Source organism: Cherax quadricarinatus, chromosome 3 (genome assembly GCF_038502225.1).
Source record: "Cherax quadricarinatus isolate ZL_2023a chromosome 3, ASM3850222v1, whole genome shotgun sequence".
Taxonomy (NCBI): domain Eukaryota; kingdom Metazoa; phylum Arthropoda; class Malacostraca; order Decapoda; family Parastacidae; genus Cherax; species Cherax quadricarinatus.
In genome coordinates, this window is record NC_091294.1 from 67,820,141 (window position 1) to 67,840,991 (window position 20,851).

A 20,851-nucleotide genomic window follows, 5' to 3' on the forward strand; every position below is an offset into this window, starting at 1 on the left:
GTCGTCCTCGAAAAGGTTGAAAGGAAAGGGTAAGGGAGGTTTTGTGAGCGAGGGGTTTGGACTTCCAGCAGGCGTGCGTGAGCATGTTCGATAGGAGTGAATGGAGACGAATGGTATTTGGGACCTGACGATCTGTTAGAGTGTGAGCAGGGTAATATTTAGTGAAGGCATTCAGGGAAACCAGTTATTTTTATATAGCCGGACTTGAGTCCTGGAAATGGGAAGTACAATGCCTGCACTCTGAAGGAGGGGTTTGGGATATTAGCAGTTTGGAGGGATATGTTGTGTATCTTTATACGTATATACTTCTAAGCTGTTGTGTTCTGAGCACCTCTGCAAAAACAGTGATTATGTGTGAGTGAGGTGAAAGAGTTGAATGATGATGAAAGTATTTTCTTTTTGGGGATTTTCTTTCTTTTTGGGTCATCCTGCCTCGGTGGGAGACGGCCGACTTGTTAAAAAAAAAAAAAAAAAAAACTTACAATATAGTATTAAATAACATTTTGGAGCTAATAAATTAGGAACTTTAATAAACAAAGTGTGCTGTGAAAGGGCAAAAGATATTGCAGGATTTTTTTTATACTGCACACACTGACCATGCAGACCCATTCTCTCATATGTAGACCTATCAGCTTTCTCCCGCAAGATCTGAAGCTGCTAGAATTTTGGCATAGTATTACGGGACTTACACTTGCTTCAAAGCCGTAATATTATGGCATCAACAGTGAAGGGGTTAAGACATACATGTACATATTAGAGCTTTATTAAGACATACCTGTATGACTTCTGAAGAAAGCATTGCATTACATTTACTTTTCTTTTAGTTTTTGTTGAGTCATAAGACTAATACAGGGCAAAAACAGTTCATTAGTTATTGCAAGTTTAGTTCCACAAGTAGCTTATCAATCACAACATTTGGAACTTGTTCTAAATTATATAAATGTTTTTCTCACATAGTGCAGTATAATCTTACATTCACTCACCTTAGAAAACCACTTAAATGCCTGAAATGATTCCTCTGGAGTTCGATAAATATTTGGCGAGAGAACATGCACGAAGACGTCATCCACCCACTTCCTCCACTTGCGCTCCTCTCTGCAAGAAAATATTGAAAGGTACACTATGGTACAAGAGTCCCCTCATTATAGAGCAGGTTAGGTTTCAGGTTACCGCTGTAAAGTGAAAATTGCCATAATCACTTATTTTCACTTTTAAATACATATAAAGGCACGACATGTTTACTTTATTTTTATTTTTTTTATTATCACACTGGCTGATTCCCACCAAGGCAGGGTGGCCCGAAAAAGAAAAACTTTCACCATCATTCACTCCATCACTGTCTTGCCAGAAAGGTGCTTTATACTACAGTTTTTAAACTGCAACGTTAACACCCCTCCTTCATGTTTACGCTATCATATATTAAATGTGCAATAGAACTAGGACTAAAATGTGATATGAAAATAAAATGAATGTACAGTACACACAATACTTGACTTAAAATATTTTTGTCCTTAGCTCATACATAGTGGTGAATTTGAAACTTTGGAAAATTTCCAGAATACAGAGGGAGTATGCATACAAATTCTGTAAACAGGGTGAATCACTGACAACACACCCTGGCTCATGGCAACTGTTATGCAAGCTACTGTGTTAATGTGAAGATAATTTGTATATATTGTAAGGTGTATTGTGGGGATAATGATCCATAAATGTATATGTAATGTCAGTGTTTTGAGTGGACACATAATAGATGGTCAGATAGACATGTATTAAATGGCAAGTTGGACATGTATTAGACATCCAACTTGGAGTAACTAGTGACACTAGTGAGACTAAACAAGTTATCTTCACATTAATGCAGTAGCCTGCATAACAGCAGCACATTCAGGCTCACAGCAACACACCCAGATATTCCCAGTGGATCGTCTAAATGGTCTAATACATGTCCAACTGGCGGTTTAATATATGTCCATCCGACTGTCTCTTACATGATATGTAGCATGTTCATATAATTTTCCAAAACAAATCATAGATGGATTATTGAAAATGTCTATGATAGCATAAATATCACAGGAGAATAGAAGCATCAGGGAAGAGAGAGGTGAAGGTTTATAAACTAAAAGAGGAGGCAGTTAGGGTAAGATATAAACAGCTATTGGAGGATAGATGGGCTAATGAGAGCATAGGCAATGAGGTCGAAGAGGTATGGGGTAGGTTTAAAAATATAGTGTTAGAGTGTTCAGCAGAAGTTTGTGGTTACAGGAAAGTGGGTGTGGGAGGGAAGAGGAGCGATTGGTGGAATGATGATGTAAAGAGAGTAGTAAGGGAGAAAAAGTTAGCATATGAGAAGTTTTTACAAAGTAGAAGTGATGCAAGGAGGGAAGAGTATATGGAGAAAGAGAGAGGTTAAGAGAGTGGTGAAGCAATGTAAAAAGAGAGCAAATGGGAGAGTGGGTGAGGTGTTATCAACAAATTTTGTTGAAAATAAGAAAAAGTTTTGGAGTGAGATTAACAAGTTAAGGAAGCCTAGAGAACAAATGGATTTGTCAGTTAAAAATAGGAGAGGAGAGTTATTAAATGGAGAGTTAGAGGTATTGGGAAGATGGAGGGAATATTTTGAGGAATTGTTAAATGTTGATGAAGATAGGGAAGCTGTGATTTCGTGTATAGGGCAAGGAGGAATAACATCTTGTAGGAGTGAGGAAGAGCCAGTTGTGAGTGTGGGGGAAGTTCGTGAGGCAGTAGGTAAAATGAAAGGGGGTAAGGCAGCTGGGATTGATGGGATAAAGATAGAAATGTTAAAAGCAGGTGGGGATATAGTTTTGGAGTGGTTGGTGCAATTATTTAATAAATGTATGGAAGAGGGTAAGGTACCTAGGGATTGGCAGAGAGCATGCATAATTCCTTTGTATAAAGGCAAAAGGGACAAAAGAGTGTGCAAAAATTATAGGGGGATAAGTCTGTTGAGTATACCTGGTAAGTGTATGGTAGAGTTATTATTGAAAGAATTAAGAGTAACACGGAGAATAGGATAGCAGATGAACAAGGAGGCTTTAGGAAAGGTAGGGGGTGTGTGGACCAGGTGTTTACAGTGAAACATATAAGTGAACATTATTTAGATAAGGCTAAAGAGGTCTTTGTGGCATTTATGGATTTGGAAAAGGCATATGACAGGGTGGATAGGGGGGCAATGTGGCAGATGTTGCAGAGTTTTTACGAGGATAGTGAGGCTCAAGTTAGAGTATGTAGGAAAGAGTGGAAATTATTTCCCAGTAAAAGTAGGCCTTAGACAAGGATGTGTGATGTCACCATGGTTGTTTAATATATTTATAGATGGGGTTGTAAGAGAAGTAAATGCGAGGGTCTTGGCAAAAGGTGTGGAGTTAAAGTGGGAGTTGTCACAGTTGCTCTTTGCAGATGACACTGTGCTCTTGGAAGTTTCTGAAGAGAAGTTGCAGAGACTGGTGGATGAATTTGGTAGGGTGTGCAAAAGAAGAAAATTAAAAGTGAATGCAGGAAGGAGTAAGGTTATGAGGATAACAAAAAGATTAGGTGATGAAAGATTGGATATCAGATTGGAGGGAGAGAGTATGGAGGAGGTGAATGTATTCAGATATTTGGGAGTGGACGTGTCAGCGGATGGGTCTATGAAAGATGAGGTGAATCATAGAATTGATGAGGGGAAAAGGGTGAGTGGTGCACTTAGGAGTCTGTGGAGACAAAGAACTTTGTCCTTGGAGGCAGAGGGGAATGTATGAGAGTATAGTTTTACCAACACTCTTATATGGGTGTGAAGCATGGGTGATGAATGTTGCAGCGAGGAGAAGGCTGGAGGGAGTGGAGATGTCATGTCTGAGGGCAATGTGTGGTGTGAATATAATGCAGAGAATTCATAGTTTGGAAGTTAGGAGGAGGTGCGGGATTACCAAAACTCTTGTCCAGAGGGCTGAGGAAGGGTTGTTGAGGTGGTTCAGACATGTAGAGAGAATGGAGCGAAACAGAGTGACTTCAAGAGTGTATCAGTCTGTAGTGGAAGGAAGGCGGGGTAGGGGTCGGCCTAGGAAAGGTTGGAGGGAGGGGGTAAAGGAGGTTTTGTGTGCGAGGGGCTTGGACTTCCAGCAGGCATGCGTGAGCGTGTTTGATAGGAGTGAATGGAGACAAATGGTTTTTAATACTTGACATGCTGTTGGAGTGTGAGCAAAGTAACATTTATGAAGGGGTTCAGGGAAACCGGCAGGCCGGACTTGAGTCCTGGAGATGGGAAGTACAGTGCCTGCACTCTGAAGGAGGGGTGTTAATGTTGCAGTTTAAAAACTATAGTGTAAAGCACCCTTCTGGCAAGACAGTGATGGAGTGAATGATGGTGAAAGTTTTTCTTTTTCGGGCCACCCTGCCTTGGTGGGAATCGGCCAGTGTGATAATAATAAAAATTGTGGGAATGCCGCCTCAGTAACTTTTGTTCACCATGCCTCGCCGCAAGGCAGCTCTCTCTCCGAGGTGAATTGGGACTCTCCTCTTCCTAACTGATAGTTCTGACTCTGATGGAAGTGGAAAAGAAGAATAATTCTATGGCTTTGATCGATTAGTGCCTGAAAGCAATGACCACGATATCAAAAATAGTGCAGAAAATCCTGATGATCCTCACCCTTCTACCTCTGGTGTGGGCACGTCACATTCAGTTGTACCTCGTCGCATGAGAAAACTAACATTTTCGTGTAGCCAGGCCTCAGACTTCAGTAATGATGATGATAGTGATGTGGACTGTGATTTTATTGCTCTTGATGATCATTTGAGTAGTGATAGTGATGAATCATATTCACCAGTGAAGCATCAGTATATACGCCGACACATGCGCTCAGGTAGTGTTCCCTATGCAGTGCCCAGGGGATGGAGTACATCCCAGAGTACATCCCATGGCCCTACACCAGGAATAGACAGTGAAAGTGAGGATGATGTGGCTACACTTGGCATGGATAGACCACAGGCATCAGTAGGTGGTGGTAATGGTGGTGATAGTGGTGATGGTAGTGCCACGGCCATGCATGACTCACCAGCCCAGGCTGGAACCCACGCTGCTGATTCCTCAGCTCAAGGACAAAGCGGAGCGTCAGCCACCACCACACCACAACTACAACCACAACCAGCTTATGATGTCCAGTATCTACAAGCAAACCGCATCTGGGATTGGCAGCAAAATCCCAATTTTGTTCCCAATCCCCACCACTTTGATGACTCTCAAAGTGGAATCCTACCAGGTTGTTCCCTTGGAAACACTGCAAATGAACTGGAATTCTTTGAACTATTCTTTGACCAGCCCTTGATGGAAACTATTGTCAGGGAAAGTAACAAGTATTTTGAGTACACCATGGCAAATATGATCATATACCACAGTCAAAACTACACCGGTGGAAAGAGACAACTGTGGCTGAAATGTATTTGCTTTTTGCAATAATAATGCTTATGCCTGTCTATAAGCATAATATAAAATCATACTGGTCCACAGATTGGCTAATTTGTACCCCGGCCTTCAGTGAAATCATCCCAGTGAACAGGTTTATCTTACTGTTACGTATGTTGCACTTCTTTGATAAAACCAGGCCTGACAGAAATGACAGGTTATACAAGATTAGAAATGTTTTTATGTATCTGAAACAAAAGTTCAACATGTACTTTTATCCATTCAAGAATCTTGTAATTGACGAGTCTCTGATTTTGTTCAAAGGTAGAATGTCATTCAAGCAGTATATACCGAACAAGAGGAAACGCTTTGGTATAAAACTGTTTGTACTCTGTGACTGTGACAGTGGCCTGGCCTGGTATTGGATATTATTGTATACACAGGAAGTAAAACATTAAAAGATACCAGGATGTTATTGGGTAACTCAGGTGACAGAAACATGATGGCACCTTATCTTGGTAAGGGGTATACATTATATACTGATAACTGGTACACAACAGGAGCAAGGGGCTAGTAACCCCTTCTCTTGTATATATTACTAAATGTAAAAGGAGAAACTTTCGTTTTTCCTTTTGGGCCACCCCGCCTCGGTGGGATACAGCCGGTGTGTTGAAAGAAAGAACTGGTACAAAAGCCCTTTACTCAGTAATTTCTTGCGAGAGAACATGACAGACGTGTGTGGCACAGTGCATTCTAATTATAAACATATGCCCAGGTTCAACGCAGGCACCCGTGCTGGTGAGGTGCAGGTGTTTACTGCCAATGACATCATGGCATTTCAGTGGCATGACAAACGAGATGTCACATTGTTGACAACCATTCACCCTAATGAAATGAAAGACAGTGGCAAAGTTGATAGAGTGATTAATGAGCGTATTTGAAAACCAGTAACAGTGATGGATTATACACAAAACATGCGTTTCGTTGACAAATGTGACATGCAGATTGACTTTGTTGATTGTGTTCGTAAGAGTTACAAGTGGTACATGAAACTTTTCTTCCATCTCATACACATTTCAATGCTCAATGCATATAATATGTACCAAATAAAGGCTGGCAACAGACCACCATATGGTGAATTTTGTTTGTCTGTTGTCAGACAACTCATAATGAAGTACCAGGTAACAACACCTGCTATACAAAACTGTCCTCGAACTCCTCAGGAAATACCCAAGCGTTTGAGGAGGGAAGGTGATCACTTCATAATACAGCTTCCTGCTTGAGATGACACCCCCCCCCTGGGAGTCACTGCAAGAGAGAAGAAGACAGAAGAAAGAAGATGAACGACACCCCCAACCCGGGGGCCACCGCCGGGTCACCATCTGGAGAAGACCCGGGCCGGAAGTACCGGCAAATCCCTAATGAATGAATGAAGCTTCCTGCAACTAAGAAGAAATTTGCTCAGGAGAGATGTGTTGTCTGTGCACAAACAAAATGACGGCAACAAAGATGCAAAGACACTCGGTTTATGTGCGAGGAATGCAAGGTACCTCTGTGCATGGTACCTTGTTTCAAGGACTTCCACAGGCTGCAGCACTTCTAGAAACATGTCCAGTGACTGTACATATGTAAATATATAATAGAACATTAGTATTATACCTAGGTAGTAGGTTGGTAAAGCAACCGCCCAGGGAGGTACTACCGTCCTGCCAAGTGAGTGTACAACGAAAACCTGTAATTGTTTTACACGATGGTAGGATTGCTGGTGTCTTTTTTTGTCTCATACACATGCAAGATTTCAGGTACGTCTTGCTACTTCTACTTACACTTAGGTCACACTACACATACATGTACAAGCATATATATACACACCCCTTTGGATTTTCTTCTATTTTCTTTCTAGTTCTTGTTCTTGTTTATTTCCTCTTACCTCCATGGGGAAGTGGAACAGAATTCTTCCTCCGTAAGCCATGCGTGTTGTAAGAGGCGACTAAAATGCCAGGAGCAAGGGGCTAGTAACCCCTTCTCCTGTATATATTACTAAATGTAAAAGGAGAAACTTTTGTTTTTCCTTTTGGGCCACCCCGCCTCGGTGGGATACAGCCAGTGTGTTGAAAGAAAGAAGAAAGATATATATATACACACCCCTCTGGGTATTCTTCTATTTTCTTTCTAGTTCTTGTTCTTGTTTATTTCCTCTTATCTCCATGGGGAAGTGGAACAGAATTCTTCCTCCGTAAGCCATGCGTGTTGTAAGAGGCAACTAAAATGCTGGGAGCAAGGGGTTAGTAACCCCTTCTCCCGTATAAATTACTAAATTTAAGAGAAACTTTCGTTTTTCTTTTTGGGCCACCCTGCCTTGGTGGGATACGGCCGGTGCGTTGAAAGAAAGAATTAGTATTATACAACATTTGTGCATGTTTATTGTTGTAAACAATACTGGTAAACAATATTATAATAACTTTAGTGCAGTTATTGTGTTCAATACAGTGAGTGTATATTACCTGGAGAGAGTTCCGGGGGTCAACGCCCCTGCGGCCCGGTCTTTCTCACAGGCCACATATGTTACTAGAAAAAAAAAATTTAGAAAAGAAAAGAAAAAAGTATAAAAAACACAAAATAAAGAAATGCGATTTTGCGCAAGTCGCTGATGTTGCTGCCACCCAGTCATTTTGGGTCAACTTCCCGCCCCTATATCTCGGTAAGTAGTGATCAGAATATTTTTTTTTGTTTTATTACCTTCACAAAAATATTATTTTTAATTCTGTAAGAAAAATTTTTTGGACACTGGGGCACCCCTTGAAATTTTGCCTCTGGACCCTGAAGGGGTTAATAAGGCAATAAGAGTGCTGTAACTGTACATATGGTTATTAGGTGAGTTACAATGTTGCATTTGCTGTCTTAAGCAGTAAAAACAACATAATACATAATGACAATGAACAACAGTTATATATTCACTTTTATTTTTGTAAGATCTGGAGGTCTAAAAAAGTTGTTTTGCTTTTTTGGGGCTCAACAAACATAACCCTATTTTTCTCACAAGTTATTCAGTGTATCTAACACAGATTTATTTAACACAGCATTTTCAGGAACGTAACCATGTAATACAAGGATCTACTGTACATAATAACTTTAAAACACTTGAAACTTTGAAAAGTTTCCAAACAGAATCAAGAGATGTGGAGCTCAAAGAGCTTTACCCCCTTTCATTCTACCCACTGACAACTGGCCCTTCCTACTCCTACAAGATGTTATGCCTCCCTGCCCAATACATGATAACACAGCTTCCCTATCGTCATCAACATTTAACAGTTCCTGAAAATATACACTCCATCTAATAATTATTTTCTCCTATTTTGAATTGTCAAATCCATTCATTCCTTAAGCTTTCAACTTATTAATGTCGCTCCAAAACTTCTTATTCTCAACAAAATTTGTTGATAACATCTCACCTACTCTCTCATTTGCTTTCCTTTTACATTCCTTCACCACTCTCTTAACCACTCTTTTTCTCTCCATATACTCCTACATCCTTGCATCACTTCATACAGTGGAACCTCTACTTGCGAGTTTAATCCGTTCCTTGACCTTGCTCGTTTGCAGAGTCAATTTTCCTCACTTAAATTAATTGAAATGCAATTAATCCGTTCTAGTGGAATTCTGTACTTCAATAATTTCACTAATATGTATCAACTCTACGGCTTATTTATCTATCTCACTTCATCTAATATGACATAATAAACAATATAAATAACATAGAAACATGATATATACTCTAAAATGAATAAAATATGTCATTCATGTAGTGGTATGGGCAGTGTCAGTGGTGGACGAGAGTTTGTCTGGAGACCGGGCAAAATACTTCATGAATAATTTCGTTAATATAAGAATATAATTAGGTAGTAGGTTGGTAGACAGCAACCGCCCAGGGAGGTACTACCGTCCTGCCAAGTGAGTGTAAAACGAAAGCCTGTAATTGTTTTACATGATGGTAGGATTGCTGGTGTCCTTTTTTCTGTCTCATGAACATGCAAGATTTCAGGTACGTCTTGCTACTTCTACTTACACTTAGGTCACACTACACATACATGTACAAGCACATATATACACACCCCTCTGGGTTTTCTTCTATTTTCTTTCTAGTTCTTATTCTTGTTTATTTCCTCTTATCTCCATGGGGAAGTGGAACAGAATTCTTCCTCCGTAAGCCATGCGTGTTGTAAGAGGCGACTAAAATGCCGGGAGCAAGGGGCTAGTAACCTCTTCTCCTGTATATATTACTAAATGTAAAAGGAGAAACTTTCGTTTTTCCTTTTGGGCCACCCTGCCTCGGTGGGATACGGCTGGTGTGTTGAAAGAAAGAAAGAAAAGAATATAATTTATACGGCTTATTTATATATCACAGTTTATCTAATATGACATAACAAACAATTTGAATAACATAAAAACATGATATATACTCTAAAATGAATAAAATATGTCATTATGTAACAGGTGGAGGCAGCCACAACCGCTCACTCTTTGTTGTGGTAAAGACTGCCATCTAGTGATGGCCTATTAAAGCCGTCTATTAGTATTATAATTATTATATGTAGTACATTATTATTATACATATTATATTACTATTATTATTGTATTATATTATTATACTATTATTATTATATAAATAATGTCAACCCATTCACGACTGCATACTGGAATGGACAGTGACATCATTTGTTTACTCTGAAACGGCCAAACAATGGATCATTTCTCCTAGGCTGAGCTCTATTTCAAGGTATTTGTCGTTGTGAAAGCAATCAAAATCATATCTATTTCTGTAACATATTTTCCATTCTATCAAATGAGACCAAAAAAAAAACGAGAATACAACCATAAAAACCATTCGAAATTGCTGCTAAGGGGTGGCTAATTGCTGAGAAGTGAACTCCATTATTTATGCTTAGATTTCTTTCATTTTTGGTGTACGTTATGAAGCATCTTTTCATCATACATTGCCCAAGTTTCAATAAGAAAGTCCAACAAACAAATGAGATACAATTCCCTAGATCAAGAGCAAGAGCCCCTCACCAGTGTCAAGAAACCTGCCTTGAGGTCTGCTCGCTTGTGGAAATTTTGCTCGCGTATGGAAGCAAAAAATCGACCCATTGACTGCTCGTATTTGGAAAAACTCGCACGTGGACACGCTCGCAAGTAGAGGTTCCACTGTACTTTGTAAAAACCTCTCACATGCTAACTTATTCTCTTTTACTACTCTCTTTACCTAATCATTCCACAAATCATTCTTCTTCCTTCCCACACCCACTTTCCTGTAACCACAAACTTCTGCTGAACACTCCAATACTACTTTCTTAAATCTACTCCATACCTCTTCAACCTCATTGCCTATATTCTCACTGGCCCATCTTTCTTCCAATAGTTGTTTATATCTTACTCTAACTGCCTCCTCCTCTAGTTTATAAACCTTCACTTCTTTCTTACTTGTCGATTCTATTCTCCTTGCATCCCATCAACCTTTTATTCTCACTGTAGCTATAACTAAAAAGTGATCTGATATATCTATGACCCCTTTAAAAACATGCATATCCTGAAGTCTACCCATCTACTACCCATCTAGTCTAACAAACTACTGTCATTATGCCTATATCATATCTTGTATGCTTATCATTTTTTGTCTTCATTAAATATGTATTACCTATAACCAAATCTTTTTCTATACTAAGTTCTATCAAAATCCCCCATTATCATTTACACCTGGCACCTCAAACTAGAGAACAAATGAATTTGTCAGTTAAAAATAGGAGAGGAGAGTTATTAAATGGAGAGTTAGAAGTATTGGGAAGATGGAGGGAATATTTTGAGGAATTGTTAAATGTTGATGAAGATAGGGAAGCTGTGATTTCGTGTATAGGGCAAGGAGGAATAACATCTTGTAGGAGTGAGGAAGAGCCAGTTGTGAGTGTGGGGGAAGTTTGTGAGGCAGTAGGTAAAATGAAAGGGGGTAAGGCAGCTGGAATTGATGGGATAAAGATAGAAATGTTAAAAGCAGGTGGGGATATAGTTTTGGAGTGGTTGGTGCTACTATTTAATAAATGTATGGAAGAGGGTAAGGTACCTAGGGATTGGCAGAGAGCATGCATAGTTCCTTTGTATAAAGGAAAAGGGGACAAAAGAGAGTGGAAAAACTATAGGAGGAGAAGTCTGTTGAGTATACCTGGTAAAGTGTATGGTAGAGTTGTTATTGAAAGAATTAAGAGTAAGATGGAGAATAGGATAGCAGATGAACAAGGAGGCTTTAGGAAAGGTAGGGGGTGTGTGGACCAGGTGTTTACAGTGAAACATATAAGTGAACAGTATTTAGATAAGGCTAAAGAGGTTTTTGTGGCATTCATGGATTTGGAAAAGGCGTATGACAGGGTGGATAGGGGGGCAATGTGGCAGATGTTGCAGGTGTATGGTATAGGAGGTAGGTTACTGAAAGCAGTGAAGACTTTTTACGAGGATAGTGAGGCTCAAGTTAGAGTATGTAGGAAAGAGGGAGATTATTTCCCAGTAAAAGTAGGCCTTAGACAAGGATGTGTGATGTCACCATGGTTGTTCAATATATTTATAGATGGGGTTGTAAGAGAAGTAAAGAATCACACAAAGTGGGAGTTGTCACAGTTGCTCTTTGCTGATGACACTGTGCTCTTGGGAGATTCTGAAGAGAAGTTGCAGAGGTTGGTGGATGAATTTGGTAGGGTATGTGTTACAAAAAATACGATTTCTAATAAGCATAGAGATCTCCAGTGAATACTAGAAAGGACTGCCCCTCTAGCACCCAGCCTATTACTGGGTTTTTGTAACAAGTAGTCACTATCCTGGTCCAATTATCCATTAGAATTTAGTAAGATTCCATAGTGCTTCAGGATTACAACTGGTAGGCTACTAACTAAAGAAATTAAAATTTAATAAGTTTATTAACAATTAAGTTGTCTAGGCATATATTATCAAAGTAAATTATAGTAATCAACTGAATATAATATAGGATACAAGTTCCTACACTTCTCTCGTGTACAGTGATGTGATTTGTGCTGAAGGCACAAATCACATCTTAACCCGTAAACGGTCCGAACATATATATACGTTTTTTCAATGTTTGAAAGTATGTAAAAAAGTAATCTTCTTTTTGTTTTTTTACATTTGAAAATATGTAAAAAAAAATGTAGATCTACTTTTGTAGCACTACACATGTGAACGTAGATCTGCTTGGACCGTTTACGGGTTAATGGCTTTTAAGTACCGTCTGGTACATTGTTAGCAATTAATAACATAATACAAATATATACAAGTAAGTTTGTGTGTATGTGTGTAAGTGCTCTAAGTAGTTCGCTGTCTCAAGACTCGACTAGACTTAACCAGTGACTGACTAAAAGTCCTCACATAAATTGACTTCTTGACCAACCTGGCAATCAGAACAGCTTGCTTGAACAATAAAGCGACTGTTAAGCTGAACAGCAATATAACAAGCAACAGCAACACAGAATCAGGAGCAAGGAGATAATATAATGACACTAAGTAGGGACCATCTGCAGATCCTCCACAAAACTCACAAAACTCCCATACTACTGAATCTAAGTTCAGCATTAGAAAATCCCCGACTGTGACAGTACACGGATACCAGTACAAATTAGGTCAGAAGCTACAGCTCAGGACCTGAGTTTCTCAGCGTGTCTATGCGACACACAACCTCAGTACAACGTCGAAAATCACTAAGTCTAGGCTATGTTCTGTGAACAGAGTTACACAAAACCAACAAGAAGAAAGCGACAGAGACAATCTTCCAACAAAGGCCAGCAAGGGAGAGCTAGAGGCACGTCTTGCTAGAAGAACGTCAAACAGACAAGAGCCAGCACAGCCCAGGCAGGCTACTACAGGCGAGGTGTGATCACCCCCCCCCCACATCACGTGACTCTCCGTGCTGCTGCTGCTGCCCAGCAACACTGAGAAGCCGGCAGCGTAACGAGCGGAGAAAACACAGTAGTTAGACAATGTTGTCAGCTACTTAACTCTCGAACTATGAGCACTGAATGATATATAAATGTTACATCCTACCTAATAATATAACTAAGTCAAATAATAATATAAAGCAATATATTTATGATTTAGCTATTATCGCAAATACAAGCAATATAAAATTATATGAACAGATAATATACATTATATACATTGTGACCCATCCAGGGGTCGCAATATATGTAAAAGAAGAAAATTAAAAGTGAATACAGGAAAGAGTAAGGTTATGAGGATAACAAAAAGATTAGGTGATGAAAGATTGGATATCAAATTGGAGGGAGAGAGTATGGAGGAGGTGAATGTATTCAGATATCTGGGAGTGGATGTGTCAGAGGATGGGTCATTGAAAGATGAGGTGAATCATAGAATTGATGAGGAGAAAAGGGTGAGCAGTGCATTTAGGAGACTGTGGAGGCAAAGAACTTTGTCCTTGGAAGCAAAGAGGGGAATGTATGACAGTATAGTTTTACCAACACTCTTATATGGGTATGAAGCATGGGTGATGAATGTTGCAGTGAGGAGAAGGCTGGAGGCAGTGGAGATGTCATGTCTGAGGGCAATGTGTGGTGTGAATATAATGCAGAGAATTCATAGTTTGGAAGTTAGGAGGAGGTGCGGGATTGCCAAAACTGTTGTCCAGAGGGCTGAGGAAGGGTTGTTGAGGTTGTTCGGACATGTAGAGCGAATGGAGCGAAACAGAATGACTTCAAGAGTATATCAGTCTGCAATGGAAGGAAGGCGGGGTAAGGGTAGGCCTAGGCCTAGGCCTAGGAAAGGTTGGAGGGAGGGGGTAAAGGAAGTTTTGTGTGCGAGGGGCTTGGATTTCCAGCAAGCATGCGTTAGCATGTTTGATAGGGGTGAATGGAGACAAATGGTTTTTAATACTTGACGTGCTGTTGGACTGTGAGCAAAGTAACATTTATGAAGGGATTCGGGGAAACCAGCAGGCCGGACTTGAGTCCTGGAGATGGGAAGTAGTGTCTGCACTCTGAAGGAGGCATGTTAATGTTGCAGTTTTATAAACTGTAGTATAAAGCACCCCTCTGGCAAGACAGTGATGGAGTGAATGATGGTGAAAGTTTTTCTTTTTCGGGCCACCCTGCCTTGGTGGGAATCGGCTGGTGTGTTAATTAAAAAAAAGAAAAATTACCTACCACACCCTCTCTAACCATTTCTTCCACTTTAACATTTAGGTCCCCTACCACAATTACTCTTTCACTTGTTTCGAAGGTTCCTCAACATTCACTTAACATCTCCCAAAATCTCTCTCTCCTCCAGGTGCATACACACTTATTATAGTCCACTTTTTGCATCTGAATCTTATTTTAATCCACATAATCCTTGAATTTATACGTTTATATTCTCTCTTCTCCTTCAACATTATTGCTACCCCTACCTTAGCTATAACTCTCTCAGATACTCCTGGCTTAATCCCATTTATTTCTCCCCACTGAAACTCCCCTACCCTTTTTAGCTGTTTCACTAAGAGCTAGGACATCCAGCTTCTTTTCATTCATAACACTTGCAATCACCTCTCTCTTATCATCTCAACTACATCCATGCACATGTAAACAACCCAGTTTTATAAAGTTTTTCTTCATTTCTTTTTTAGTGGTAGAATACAGAGAAGGGGTTACTAGCCCATTTTTCCTGGCATTTATTATAGTGTTGGAAATACATGACACTGCTCTTAATGATATTACTATGTCTATAGTTACACATGAGTTCATGAGGTGGGAAATACAATGCTTGTACAATGAAGACTCTAGGTGGGGACAATAAAATTCAGAGAGATGTAGATAAATGGTTCAGAGAACCGACAACTTGATAAATTAGACTTGTGTGCAGCACTTGGATACCTTTATTGTGGAAACATCTTGCCACACAGTGGCTTTGTCAGTCCATTATTCTCTGTACTGGACTGAGGAAGCCAGTCACAAAACGTTTCCACAATAAAGATACCCAAGTGTTGCACGTATCTAATTTATCAATTACGAGAGTTGTTTGTGATAGCTCGAGTGAACGATAGCTTCTGTGTTTCTATCTTTGGGTTGCCGTACCTTGATGAGGAACAGCTATTGTAATTTCTTTGTAACACACTGGGTGTCTCCCATCAAGGTAGAGTCAAAAGAAAATATAACTGTGAAACAAATATGAAGAAATGACATGTAAACAACACAATAAATGGCTAAAAACACAACTTACACAATATCTTCCTTGGAGACACCAGAGGGATGCTGACCATACATCAGAAAGTGACGATTCATAATTTCAACTTTTTTTGTCCCTCCTTCATCTGTATAGACCAGAGAGGGATAACACTTCACAAGTTCTTGCAGACTGGTTGTTTTGTTGTAGAGAAAAGACTGAAGTGCTGAGATGATCATTGTGCTATCCTTCAGTTGCTAAAGACAAAATTATTACTTGTATTGTGATGTTCACAAAATTACAAAACATACAAAAACCTTATAAGTTGAGAAAACCTAGGGAACAATTGGATTTAACAGTTAAACTTTTAACTGTGTCCAAAGTAGTTGTATGTAGGTGATGTCTATGTTTGATGTACACACAATTTTTCATGCCTTCTGATACACCACCTGCCAAAATTTTTTACCTTCATTCAACTGTTTGGGTCTCCTATAGCCTCCTCATGCCATGATGCAGTGCATCATGGGGTAACACTTCCTAACTAGAAATAAAACCAGTTGTTGTTGTTCCATCACCAGCTTCCCTACCAGCAAACAGGGGTATGGAACTGCCAGGAAGATGCCTTATTCATGCAACAATAAACACGTTATGCAGATTTAGCCTAGGATAACACAATACAGTAAGACCCCCATATATGCGGGTTCGGTATCCACTGTTTCAGTTATCCACATTTTACCATGGCCTGAATACAGTGGATCCCCAGTTATCAGCTGTAATTCGTCCCAGAAGGTCGGCTGATAACCGAAATGGCTGATAACCGAATTAATAATTCCCATAAGAATTAATGGAAATACAATTAATTTGTTCCAAACAAAAATACAGCGGTCCCTCATTTTTCGTAATTAATCCGGTCCTGGAAGTGTGACTATTATCGAAATTGACGATTTTCGAATCAATTTTCCCCATAAGAAATAATGTAAATACAATTAATCCATTCCTGACACCCAGAAGTATTAGAGTGCAGGCACTGTACTTCCCCTCTCCAGGACTCAAGTCCGGCCCGCCGGTTTCCCTGAACCCCTTCAAAAATGTTACTTTGCTCACACTCCAACAGCACGTCAAGTATTAAAAACCATTTGTCTCCATTCACTCCTATCAAACACACTCATGCATACCTGCTGGAAGTCCAAGCCCCTCGCACACAAAACCTCCTTTACCCCCTCTCTCCAACCTTTCCTAGGCCGACCCCTACCCTGCCTTCCTTCCACTACAGACTGATACACTCTTGAAGTCATTCTGTTTCGCTCCATTCTCTCTACATGTCCGAACCACCTCAACAACCCTTCCTCAGCCCTCTGGACAACAGTTTTGGTAATCCCGCACCTCCTCCTAACTTCCAAACTACGAATTCTCTGCATTATATTCACACCACACATTGCCCTCAGACATGACATCTCCACTGCCTCCAGCCTTCTCCTCGCTGCAACATTCATCACCCATGCTTCACACCCATATAAGAGCGTTGGTAAAACTATACTCTCATACATCCCCTCTTTGCCTCCAAGGACAAAGTTCTTTGTCTCCACAGACTCCTAAGTGCACCACTCACTCTTTTTCCCTCATCAATTCTATGATTCACCTCATCTTTCATAGACCCATCCGCTGACAAGTCCACTCCATCTTTCATCACCTAATCTTTTTATCCTCATAACCTTACTCTTTCCTGTATTCACCTTTAATTTTCTTCTTTTGCACACCCTACCAAATTCATCCACCAATCTCTGCAACTTCTCTTCAGAATCTCCCAAGAGCACAGTGTCATCAGCAAAGAGCAGCTGTGACAACTCCCACTTTGTGTGTGATTCTTTATCTTTTAACTCCACGCCTCTTGTCAAGACCCTCGCATTTACTTCTCTTTCAACCCCATCTATAAATATATTAAACAACCATGGTGACATCACACATCCTTGTCTAAGGCCTACTTTTACTGGGATGTGTGATGTCACCGTGAAGTATTAAAACAAAAAAATTTTTTACATGAAATATAGATGCAGTACATAAACAATACAATGGGACATGATGAAACATTAATAGCATAACACTTACCTTTATTGGCGATTCTTCTTAGTGTATGGAAGACTGGAGGAGAGAGATTGGATTAGTTACTGATTGGAAGGGGAATCACCTCAGGTACCAAGTGCTTTTCTAGGGTTACTTCTCTTCTCTGTTTCTTAATGCCACTAGGACCAGCTTGAGAGTCACTGGAGCCCTGTCTCACAAAAAAAGTGTCCAGTGAGCTCTGTTTCTGGCATCTCTTTAAAACTTCCCTAAAATGGGCCAAGACTCTGTCACTGTACAAGTTGCCGATATGGCTTGCAACATCCTTCTCAGGGTGATGTTTCTCCATAAATCTTTCCATCCTACCCCACATTTCACCATGCCTTATCACACTGTGTATGCCACTACACTTCTTAAATCTCTCAAACCAACCTTTGCTGGCCTTAAATTCACAATTATCAGTACTCGTTGCAGGCAATTTCTTTACCAGATCGTCATGCAACTGCCTAGCCTTTTCACAGATAATCGACGTCATAAGAGTATCTCCTGCTAATTGTTTCTTGTTTATCCACACCAATAATAACTTCTCAACATCGTCGAGTACTGGTGATCTCATTTTTGTCAGCATATTTACCCCCTTTGCAACAACAGCTTCCTTGATTCCCTTTTTCTTGGCCACGATGGAAGCTATGGTTGTATGGAGTTTCTTATACATCCTGGCCAGTTCGGCCACACGTACACCACTTTCATATTGTTCAATGATGTTTTTCTTAAATTCAATCGTATTTCTCACCTTCTTTACCAAAGGCTTGGCACTAGGAGCTTTCTTTGGAGCCATGGTAGCTTATTTAGTAGTTGCAAGCACTAAAATGAATGGAATATTATGAAATATTTCGTATGAACAAGTGAGAGGACCATCGCTCACTGGTAAACAATGGGACACTGGCTGGGAACGGCTCAGAGCCGTGAGTACGCGTCCCAGACGAACGACTATTCGCGAGTCAAACGACGATTAGCGAGCCAATGTTTTGACGAAAATAATGTTATGATTTTCGAAAATTATGACTATCGAGCCTTACGATTATTGAGGGACCACTGTATTCACAAAAAAATAATTTTATTAACAATTATGTAAGTATTAAATACTTTATTGAAGGCTAATGCTGGCTTCTGGAAGATAGGGAAGAGGAAAGAGGGAGTAGTTAGTGTTTGGAACAGGAATCCCCCTCCATAAAGACTTTAGGTATCAAAGCCTTCATTGGGGTTACTTCCCTTCTCTGTCTTTTATTGCCACTGGGACCAGCTTGAGTCACTGGACCCCTGTCTCACAAAATAACTGTCCAGAGTGCTCTGTTTCTGGCATCTCTTTTAAGATTTCCCTGAAGTGGGCTGGGTTTTGTCACTAAACATGTTGCAGATATGGCTTGTTTCAGCTTTGTCAGGGTGGTGTTTCTCTACAAAAGCTTGCACCCTAGTCCACATTGCACACATCTCTGAAGAAGACACCTCCTTCACTCCCTCTTCCTACTCCTCTGAAGCAAGTTCCTCAGCTGCTGTCTGTTGCTATTCGAGATGAAGCTCTTGCAGCTCTTCAGTGGTTAGTTCTTCCCTGTGGTCATCCACCAACACTTCCATATCCTCGCCACTCACCTCCAACCCCAGGGACTTCCCCAGTGCAACAGTAGAGTCCACAGGGTCGGCAGGGTCAGGGTCAGCCTCAAACCTGTCAAAATCCATCTTTTAGACACAATCTGGCCACAGTTTTCTCCAAGCAGAGTTCAAAGCCCTGGAAGTCACCCCCTCCCAAGCCTTACCTATAAGGTTTATGCAATGGAGGATAGCGAAGTGATTCCTCCAGAACTGTCTTACGGTCAATTGAGTGTCTGAGGTCACTTCAAAGCATTTTTGAAACACTGCTTTTGTGAAGAGTTTTTTGAAGTTAGAAATGGCCTGCTGGTCCATGGGCTGGAGGAGAGGAGTGGTGTTAGGAGGCAAGAACTTCACTGTGATGAAACTGAAGTCCGTAAACACTTGGTCTTGCAAGTCTGGAGGATGTGCAGGAGCATTGTCCAGTACCAGGAGGCACTTGAGTGGCAATTTCTTTTCCAGGAGGTATTTTTTCACACTCAGGCCAAACACATCATTAACCCACTCTTTGAAAATTTGCCTTGTGACCCATGCCTTATGATTAGCTTTCCACATCACACACAATCTATTCTTCATGACACTTTTTTCTTGAACACTCTGGGATTTTCTGAGTGATACACAAGTAAAGGTTTCACTCTGAAATCCCCACTAGCATTACCACACAACAAAAGAGGAAGCCTGTCTTTCATAGGCTTGTGTCCTAGCAGTGCCTTTTCCTCCTGGGTAATGTAGGTCCTGTTTGGCATATTCTTCCAAAACAGGTCTGTTTCATCACAACTGAACGCTTGTTGGGGTTCGAATCCTTCAGCCTTTACACAGTCCTGGAATTCATGAACATACTTTTCAGCTGCACATTTGTCAGAACTTGCATCATCACCATGCCTTACAACACTGTGTATGCCACTATGCTTCTTAAATCTATCAAACCATCCTTTGCTGGCCCTAAATTCACAAACTGCAGCACTTGTTCCAGGCATTTTCTTTGCAAGATCCTCAAGCAACTGCTTTGCCTTCTCACAAATAGTAGACTCCACAACACTGTCTCCCACTAATTCTCTTTCCTTAATCCACAATAATAATAACTTTTCCATCTCTTCCATTATTGGTGGCCTTTGTTTAGTTAGAAAAGTTACTCCTTTTGCAACATTAGCATCTTTGATTTGTTCTTTCTTTGCCAGGATGGATGTAATTGTTGATTTATTCTTGCTGTACATCCTTGCAAGTTCCACCATTTTCATACCACTCTCAAACTTTTCTATCACTTCATGCTTAAATTTCATGGTGTTTCTCACTTTCTTTACCACTGGAACTTTACTAGGAACTTTCCTTGGAGCCATCTTTACTTATTTCATAGTTGCACTGCAAGATAAACCATTAAAAACAATGGTAAACAAGCGAAATGTTTCGATGTATGAGCAGAAGCTTCCTCAGCCACCGAGAGACAGAGCCAAACTGAAGCGCAAGCTGCCCCAGGCAGCGGATGGACGCATCCAAAACGGTTGATAACCAGGCACCGAAAAACCGGCCGATAACCAAGTTGGCCGA

The 20,851-nt window shown here is 40.4% G+C and overlaps 1 protein-coding gene across 1 annotated transcript in view; it reads right to left on the reverse strand.

Moving 5' to 3' along the window:
* The window catches only part of Su(P) (prostaglandin E synthase Su(P)), a 47,309-nt gene that overhangs the window by 20,176 nt on the left and 6,282 nt on the right, over positions 1-20,851 (reverse strand). Inside the window, exons 3-4 of the mRNA XM_053800369.2 lie at positions 15,659-15,858; positions 984-1,095 (exon numbers count right to left, since the gene is read on the reverse strand). Coding sequence (XP_053656344.1) covers positions 984-1,095; positions 15,659-15,858 — 312 coding nt within the window. The remainder of the gene's footprint in view (positions 1-983; positions 1,096-15,658; positions 15,859-20,851) is intronic.